The sequence below is a fragment of the Cucumis sativus genome, unplaced genomic scaffold, assembly GCF_000004075.3.
Source record: "Cucumis sativus cultivar 9930 unplaced genomic scaffold, Cucumber_9930_V3 scaffold112, whole genome shotgun sequence".
Lineage (NCBI taxonomy): Eukaryota > Viridiplantae > Streptophyta > Magnoliopsida > Cucurbitales > Cucurbitaceae > Cucumis > Cucumis sativus.
The window spans coordinates 1-9079 of NW_022279518.1; the positions used below are offsets into that span (position 1 = coordinate 1).

At 36.9% G+C, this 9079-nt stretch overlaps 1 protein-coding gene across 1 annotated transcript; it reads right to left on the bottom strand.

Moving 5' to 3' along the window:
• Positions 1-5100: 5100 nt before the first annotated feature.
• Positions 5101-6827, bottom strand: LOC116405493 (E3 ubiquitin-protein ligase UPL6-like). Its single transcript, XM_031889476.1, has 5 exons — positions 6711-6827; positions 6447-6587; positions 6134-6259; positions 5787-5885; positions 5101-5443 (listed from the first exon to the last, which is right to left on the bottom strand). Exons 2-5 carry the CDS (start codon positions 6480-6482, stop codon positions 5372-5374), a joined length of 333 nt encoding a protein of 110 aa, XP_031745336.1. The 5' UTR covers positions 6483-6587; positions 6711-6827; the 3' UTR covers positions 5101-5371.
• Positions 6828-9079: the final 2252 nt, after the last annotated feature.

Genomic DNA, 9079 nt, shown 5'->3' on the forward strand with positions numbered 1-9079 from the left:
TTGATGTCAAAATTAGAAAAATATGATTTTGTGGCTGAGTTTGATTGGATTAAATCAAGAAGAGTTGAATTCTAGAGCTGCTTTGCAAGCGGAATTACTTAGTATTTATCAAAATGAAGAGCGTAATTTTATTCAGAAGAGTAAACTCAATTGGCTTTCTTTGGGTGATGAGAATACGGGCTTCTTCCACCGCTTTTTTAAATGCAAATAAAAGAAGGAACCTCATAACTGAATTAAAAAGATGATGATGGGGTTGTCTCGACTTCATTCCGCGACATTGAAAGGCTTGTGCTGGAATTTTTTGAGTCACTTTATACCAGAATTTCGGGGACAGATTCATTCCCTATTAACAGTCTTGGTGTTTCCTCAATTCAGAATGAGGCTCTTGTTACCCAGTTTTCAGTGGAGGAGATCTTTAGGCATTAAAGGCACTTGGCAACAATAAAGCTCCGGGCCCGGATGGCTTCACAGTGAAGTTCCTAATCACCCAATGGTATTTTCAAGGATATCTTCAAATCACTAATGTCTGATTTCCACAGAAATGGAAGATTAAATGCTTGCATCCAAGAAAACTTCATTTGTTTAGTGCAGAAAAAAAGAGAATGTGACTCTAGTCAAGGATTTCCGTCCAATCAGCCTTACTACGTTAGCATACAAGGTCGTCGCAAAGGTTTTATCTGAACGTCTAAAACAAGTTATGGATGCAATTATAAGCCCCACTCAAAGCGCCTTTATTGAAGGTAGGCAAATTCTTGACCCAATATTAATTGCTAACGAGGCCGTGGAAGATTATAGGGCAAAACGGAAAAAAGGATGGATTTTAAAACTTGACTTGGAAAAAGCCTTTGATAGGGTGAATTGGAACTTTTTAGAAAAAAATTTATCTTTGAAAAAGTTTAGTTCCAAATGGATATCATGGATAATGGGCTGCCTAAAAAATCCAAAGTATTCAGTTTCATCAATGGTAAGCCTAGAGGCCGGATAACAGCATCTAGAGGTATCCGCCAAGGGACCCCCTCTCCCCCCTTTTTATTCCTCCTAGTAAGTGAGGTTTTAGGAGAAATCATAAACAAGCTTCATATTAACAGCCAGTTTGAAGGTTTCCTTGTTGGCAAAGACTTGATCCACCTCCCTTTGCTTCAATTTGTCGATGATACTCTTCTCTTTTGTAAGTATGATGTGAAGATGCTCCTTAAACTTTAAAACGTCATTAGATTATTCGAATGGTGTTTGGGCAGAAAGTAAACTGGGAAAAATCAGCCCTTAGCGGCGTTAATGTGGGAGAGGAAGATTTGTTTCAAACAGCAAATCTGATAGGGTGCAAGGTAGAAAAGCTTCCGATTATAATTTAGGTCTCCCTTTGGGAGGCTACCCTCGACAAAAGTCTTTTTGGCAACCAATCATTGATCGAATTCACAAGAAACTTGAAAGGTGGAAAAGATATAACATCTCTAGAGGCGGAAGACAAACCTTATGCAACTCAGTTCTGGTTAGCCTTCCTACATACTACCTACTTTATTTTCTATACCTGAAAATGTGGCTGCCTCTTTGTTAAAGTGAGTTTTTGGAGTGAAGGAAAATGTCTGCAATACTGCTTGAAAGACAGGGGAAGCAGAAGATTGGTGTTCTATATTCTGGTTTGCTTATTAGTATTTTGTTGTTCGGAATTTTGGATTAGGAGGTTTTCTTTGTTTGATGTTTGTGAATTATATGTAACGTGACTCATTTTCTGAGGTTCACGGTTTGCTTATGTTGTAAGTTGTGTTTGAATTATCAATATAATAGAAACACTACATCAGTGTTCTATCAGGATGTCATCCTTGGAATGCAATGGCTGCACACGTTGGGGTAACTGAAGTGGATTAGCGGAAACTCACTTTATCTTTCATACAAAATGAAAAGAATGTTGTTATAAGGGGTGACCCGAGTTTGACAAAGACTAGAGTGAGTCTGTAACACATGATGGAGACATGGACACCATCTGATTAAGGTTTCTTGACAAAATGTCGAGCTATGGAGGGAGGAATGACATTTACCGAACTATATGGAATTGATGATGTTTCCTACATTTCAAGAGTTACTACCAGCAGACAATTTTGGCTATCCTAAAAATCCAGCAACAAAGAAGTGGGAAGTGCTTGTTAGTTGGAAAGGAATACCACCTCATGAGGCTACATGGGAGAACTGTGATGATTTTACACAAAAGCTTCCTCATTTCCCACCTTGAGAACAAGGTGTCTTTGGAGAGGGAGAGTAATGATAGACCACCAATTGCAATACAATATAGCAGAAGAAAGACAAGTGGAATTGCACGTGCACAGGTGATGGAATTGGAGGAAGTGGAAACCACCTTAGTGGGGACAACAGTTAGTTACAGGGGAGGTTAAAAGGGAGAGATGGAAGGAAAGATGGGGGTTGGTTAATCAGTTTCTGGAAGTGGAGGGGCTGTATTTTCTGGAGAGCAGAATTACAGAAGTTGTTCAGTTACTTTAATCTTAGAAAGTGTTTTCCATTATCCTAAACTACTTTTGATGTTTGAATGTTTTATTTTATACTTGGTTATTGTCTGTAATAGTACTTGTTTGTTCGGTGTTTTCAAGACTGGTTTGAGTATTGTATTCTGTAATAGTTTGGTTGCTTAATGAACAAATAAGAACCATTACTTGGTGTTCTATCAGCTTCTCAATCAAGCATACACATCTCAATAAGGTATTATACATGCAATCAAACAATCACAACATACATACCATTTACTCAAAACGACCTAAAACATGCTCAAAACGACCTAAAACGTGCTCAAAACGTGTCTAACTTTCACTGCAACTTTCAAAACGACCTAAAACAGCTTACGTGCAGGTTCGTAACTCATAACCTACGAAAAAAGTTCAAATATTGTGAAAAAAGCACTACAAGACCCAAAATGGCAACCAAGTGTGTAAGTGCAACAAACTTAGTTCAAACCAACCTAAAACGTGCTCAAAACGTGTCTAGGTATTACTTGAGTTTTCAAAACGACCTAGCAAATCCTAAGGGTAAGTTCGTAACTCATAATCTACCGAAAAGGTTGAAAAAAGCATTTCAAGACCAAAAATGACAACCATGTGTGTAAGTGCAACAAACTCAATCTAACCTAAAATGTATTCAAAACGTGTGTAAGTATCACTTGAATTTTCAAAACGACCCAGCAATGCTTAAGTGTAAGTTTTTAACTCACAACCTACCAAAATTTCAAAAAGTGTGAAAAAAGTACTTCAAGACCCAACATGTCAATCAAATGTGTTTAAAACTTAGTGTCAAACCAACCTAACAATAGTTCAAAACGTGTCTAAGTATCACTTGAACTTTCAAAACGACCTAAAAAAGCTTACGTGTAGGTTCGTAACTCATAACCTACGAAAAAAGTTCAAATAGAGTGAAAAAAGCACTACAAGACCCAAAATGGCAACCAAGTGTGTAAGTGCAACAAACTTAGTTCAAACCAACCTAAAACATGCTCAAAACGTGTCTAGGTATTACTTGAGTTTTCAAAACGATCTAGCAAATCCTAAGTGTAAGTTAGTAACTCATAATCTACCAAAAAGGTTGAAAAAAGCATTTCAAGACCAAAAATGACAACCAAGTGCAACAAACTCAATCTAACCTAAAATGTATTCAAAACGTGTGTAAGTATCACTTGAATTTTCAAAACGACCAAGCAATGCTTCAGTGTAAGTTTGTAACTCACAACCTACCAAAATTTCAAAAAGTATGAAAAAAGTTGTCAATCGAGGGGTGGAGACGTATCTAGGGTGTTTTTCTATGAACACACCTAAACAATGGGTTAAATGGCTAGCTTGGGCTGAATTAAGCTATAATACAACAGTCCGTACAGCCACATTGATGACCCCCTTCGAGGCCCTCTATGGGCGACCACCCCCCTCTATATTACCATATGTGAAGGGCTCGAGCCGGGTGAATGATGAAGTAGACCATTTGATGAAAGAAAGAGATGAAATTTTGGGCGTTTTGAAGGCCAATTTACTGAAAGCACAGCAGCGAATGGTCAAATATGCTAATGCTAAAAGACGGGAGGTGCAGTTTGAGGTTCATGATTGGGTTTATGTGAAGTTACGCCCTTACCGACAGTCCTCTCTCAGCCGTTTTAAGCACTCCAAATTGGCCCCAAGATTCATTGGTTCATTTATGATCGTGGCACGAATTCGTTTCGTTGCATACCGTTTGGCCCTTCCCAAGGAATCGCTTATACACCCGGTCTTTCATGTTTCTGTTCTTCGCAAGGTCGTGGGTTCAAACAGGCCATTATTCTCAATTTCAAAAGATTTGGCTGCTGATTTGTCTATGCAAGTGTCTCCGGTAGAAGTATTGGGAGTTCGCAAAACAATAGAAAAGGAGGACAACTTAGAAGTTTTGATCCGTTGGAGTGAGGGACACTTGAAAGTGCAACGTGGGAACAAGCTGCTCTTATTCAAGAATCAGTTTCCTGAATTCCACCTTGAGGACAAGGTGGCTATTTGGGGGGCGGGTAATGATAGACCTCCCATAGTAAAGGTGTATTCCCGTAGAGACAAGAATAGGAAGAAGAAAGAATGATTGAGAGTTAGTTGATATTTTTCTATTTGTGTGGGCCCTTAGGAATGTGTTTGTTAGAGTGGGGCCAAGTATTTTGTTATTTCTCTAAGCAATTACTTAAGTTTCTTGAGTGGGAGGGTATGGGTATCTTGATTTTGGTATAGACTCTCATTAGAGAAGTGTGTAGAGATTGGGGAGCTCTCAAATCCTCCCCCACAGTTGATAAATAAAATTTTGGCTAAAGCCTTGACAAAAGCTAATGTAGAACATCCCCCTTCTTTATGTTTCTTGAGTTTTATCCTAGAGGAGGTGTTTGAATTACCATTTTTATAGTTTAGGATTAGTTATTTGAATTAACAATTTTGTATCTTGAGTTAGTTATAAGTAAACTAACTCAACCCCAAGTTAGTTTAACAACTCTTGTAATCTCCAGCCTATAAAAAGGCTTCTCATTTTCATTAATAAATGATAAAAAAAAGGCATTATACATAAAGATTTCCTAGCTTTGCAATTACAGCATCAAAAGCAATGTACAGTTCAGATGAGACTTTATTCCAGTATAGAGTAGCTCTGTAATTGCAGATCAAGAAAGTGAATGTAGCATGGAAATCCCAAATTCAACATTTGGAAGTTAGCAATTGACAATCTCATTAGTAGGCAGTGCACCCATAATAAAATGTAAGATTTTTAGAACCCTAAAAATTCAAGTAACTTGCAACTAGTCATTGTCATGACCATCAATACTACGATTAGTGGATCAGCACAAAATACAAAACAGTAAGACAGTAAATCTTTAAAAACCTTACTTCTGTTTTAACTTGCTCAAGAAGAATGTTGCAAAAAGTATATCAACAAGAATTCCTTCAAACATGACCTACAGGAAGAAGGGTAAAACAACAACATCCTGTCAAAAATCATTTAATGTGATTGAGATCTTTTAGCATGACTGCTTGAGAACTTTTAGCACAACCGGGCAGCAACTTCAATAACAGAAAAACATGCATAATGTAGGAAGACAGCAGATTTCAAATTATGACATTGTATTTATGAATGTCAAGCGATACATTAATCTTCCAAAATTCAACCAAAGTATGGGGTGAAAGATATATAAGAATCTTCCATGATAAGGCCAAGACCAGGATATCCTTATCCAAAAAAAGAAAAAACACTAGTCAACCAAAGTAAATTCCATGTATGATTGGGAATTATGGCCATACCTTTGCCAAAAGAACTTCGAGGAAATGGAAAAACTGGAGATGTTGCTCATGTATCATTCCCGAACCAGGATTGGGGTAGAGCAAATGGTCAGCAATTTGCTGGATTACCAAGCAGAAAATAACTTATATTAGAAAAAATGAACAATACATACCCACATATTACTGAAATTTTATGAAATAGATTTCAAGCAACCAATTTTTATATTGAAATGTGATCTCACAACTATTTTTATTTTGAAAAGCGATTTCAAACAACTATGGCTGTCTCATCACGCTTCATGTTATCCAATAATACTACAGGATTAACAAAGCCATGCCATGCTAATAATAAGGAATGTCGTGATAACCTTAAATAAACCATACTGCACGTCAAAGGCTGCCCGTGTAATGTTCTCCATGACATCTTTAAAAATACCACCACCATCAATTCCTGCCTCCTCAACTCCAAATTCATTAACAAAAGACACACGTATCTGCATGCAGAAAAGTGAAGCAATTGACCCAACACAAACAAGAAAAAACTAATAAACAATTACAAGTAACTCTGCAACTATAGGATGCAGAAGAGGGAAGGGGTCGTTTTCACGAGGGCAAAGAAAAAGATAGAAAAAAGTAAGATAACAATTTCATTTTTCATAAATCATGGAAGTCTGAAATTACCGATCCTCGAAGATCAACTTCAGACAATGCACTCATCTGACTGAAAGCATCTTCCAATATATGATTTCGTCGAATTCTAAACCGGTTTCTGGCAAAAACAGCAAGAGATCCATTCCTTTGCCTAGCTGCTGCTAGTTGTGTCTGTGAAATGAGTTATAGAGAAAGTAACCATAAATAAAAAATATCTTACATATTTCTATAACTAACAGTCGTCCAAGAAATTCAATATTGTGGATAAGGAAACCAAAAAAATAACTTGCTTACAGTGAAAATCTTAACCCTGCTAGTAAACGGTACTAAAAAGGGAACTCGCTTGTGTATATCATTTGCTCTGGTATTTTCTATCACTGCCTACAAAGAAACAAGGCCAAGTAAATAATTAGAATTACGATCAGATAGCAGGTCGTTAGAACCAAAACATTCATTGAGAACAATTACCTGTGAAATGAAATAATCATTCATTGCGTCAGCATGGAAGTCACTGGGTGGTGTAAACTGCCGTCTATTGTTCCATTCTTGCAACTACAATGAGACAATTTAATCTTAGTAGATCGACAAAATGACGCATGGATAAACAATCTTGGAACTTTGGACTCCCCTGGAAGTATCGATATCCTTGACTTTGGTTTGAAGCTTGCATGGATAAACCTTTTCATTCATTTTTCATTGATTATTCATCATTGTTCCTGAAAATCAAAGGAAATTCTCTCAATTTTATATATTACTAAAATTAGGATACATATAAGTCTTAACTAGTCTCATAGCACCCTCCATTCATCTTCCCCTACACTGGCTATGGTATCAAAATGCTCAATTAAGTAATACGTCTACTAACGAACTTGAAAACAAAACACATCACACTAAAAAACACAAACATCCCTTTAACTCAACAGAAGCAGCTCGTTTTACCCTTGCACTCACTATCACATTACTATCATGTTTGTCAACTGTCAAACTAACTCTTTTAAGTTATTTAGTGTGACACTACAAAGTTATGAACACCATAATCTTAATTAAAACCTTTTAATAAACAAATGCCAAGTTACTACTCAAGAATGGCAAGGAATTCAAAAAACATGACAGCTATCCTAATTGGTTGAAAATGAGAAAAAGAAAGTTAGCCAGACAACCTGTTTGGACTACAAAGCCAGCAGATACGATTCCTCAAATTTAACCATTCACTCTCCATACTCTACAAGTCTTCAAGCACATGATGCTGCCTTCTTTCAGATGAGCAACATCATTCCGATCTTAACAGTCAGAAGAGCAAATCAAATCAATCCTAGCATATTCACAAATCACAACTAAAAAGTACAAACATTACAAAATAAAACATGCAGCGATATCAACAAGCATTCTGATAAATAATTAGCCAATTAATTGACATTACAAAATAAATAAAGAAAAAAATCATTGGAAAGTGTCTCCAGTAGAAGTATTGGCTGCTGATTTGTCTATGCAAGTGTCTCCAGTAGAAGTATTGGGAGTTCGCAAAACAATAGAAAAGGAGGACAACTTAGAAGTTTTGATCCGTTGGAGTGAGGGGACACTTGAAAGTGCAACATGGGAACAAGCTGCTCTTATTCAAGAACAGTTTCCTGAATTCCACCTTGAGGACAAGGTGGCTCTTTGGGGGGCGGATAATGATAGACCTCCCATAGTAAACGTGTATTCCCGTAGAGACAAGAATAGGAAGAAGAAAGAATGATTGAGAGTTAGTTGGTATTTTTCTATTTGTGTGGGCCCTTAGGAATGTGTTTGTTAGAGTGGGGCCAAGTATTTTGTTATTTCTCTGAGCAATTACTTAAGTGTCTTGAGTGGGAGGGTATGGGTATCTTTTTGGACATATGATGGAATTAAAGAGCTCACCTGTCTTAAAATAACGATCAGGCATCTGATGTCCTTTAACGATAGTGGCTTCTCCTGCTCATAAAACTCCTCATTGTCAATTATTATGAGCATGTGCCTGATTGATAAGGAAAGAAGTGATCAGGACATGCCGAATCTTATAACATACCATATAATTATATAACATCAGATGACGAATTAAAGCGAAATTCAAAAGTAGAGGAACAGGAATAAAGAAGATAATCTTACTTGTACACAGGACAAAAAACAGCCAAAGGTAATAGCCAACCAGGTGCATCTCCTGATAAATATGCCAATTTCTCTGAAAAGGATGACCATTTTTTATTCTCGTGGCACTTTTTAATAAAACTCCAGAGTACTGGAACTAACTCCATTCTGTATGCTAGAATAGTCATAATTTTTTATGTCCCACACCAAGTTGTACTTAAAAAGATCTTTTCAAAAAAAATCTATAGAGTTTTTTTTTCTTTTTTAAATGAAGTACATGCATGTTATGTTTCTCATTATTGAGAAAACATGACCTTTAAACCATTACTAACGCCATTATATCCAAATAGCAAGGTACACAAACCTAGTAGAGGATGACACATGCAACTTTGTCCATTGGGTAGAGAGAGGTGTGAAATGTGAATGTCCGCCACAGTAAAGGAAGAGTAAGAATTTGAGAGGAGAAACTCCAATTGGGATCAACACGTGGGCAACACCATGGCTTCTTACCAACATGAGAACTCAAAAGAGACAGCAGATGTTCTAGAGAAGCCAAT

What these genes read in the sequence shown, in the direction of transcription:
- LOC116405493 (XM_031889476.1), bottom strand. Translation starts at nt 6,482, where the DNA reads ATGAGTGCATTGTCTGAAGTTGATCTTCGAGGATCG. An exon ending in TGCAGTATGGTTTATTTAAG is followed by an intron (nt 5,886 to 6,133) that starts GTTATCACGACA and finishes TTGGTAATCCAG; the next exon opens with CAAATTGCTGACCATTTGCT. An exon ending in TCGAAGTTCTTTTGGCAAAG is followed by an intron (nt 5,444 to 5,786) that starts GTATGGCCATAA and finishes TTCTTCCTGTAG; the next exon opens with GTCATGTTTGAAGGAATTCT.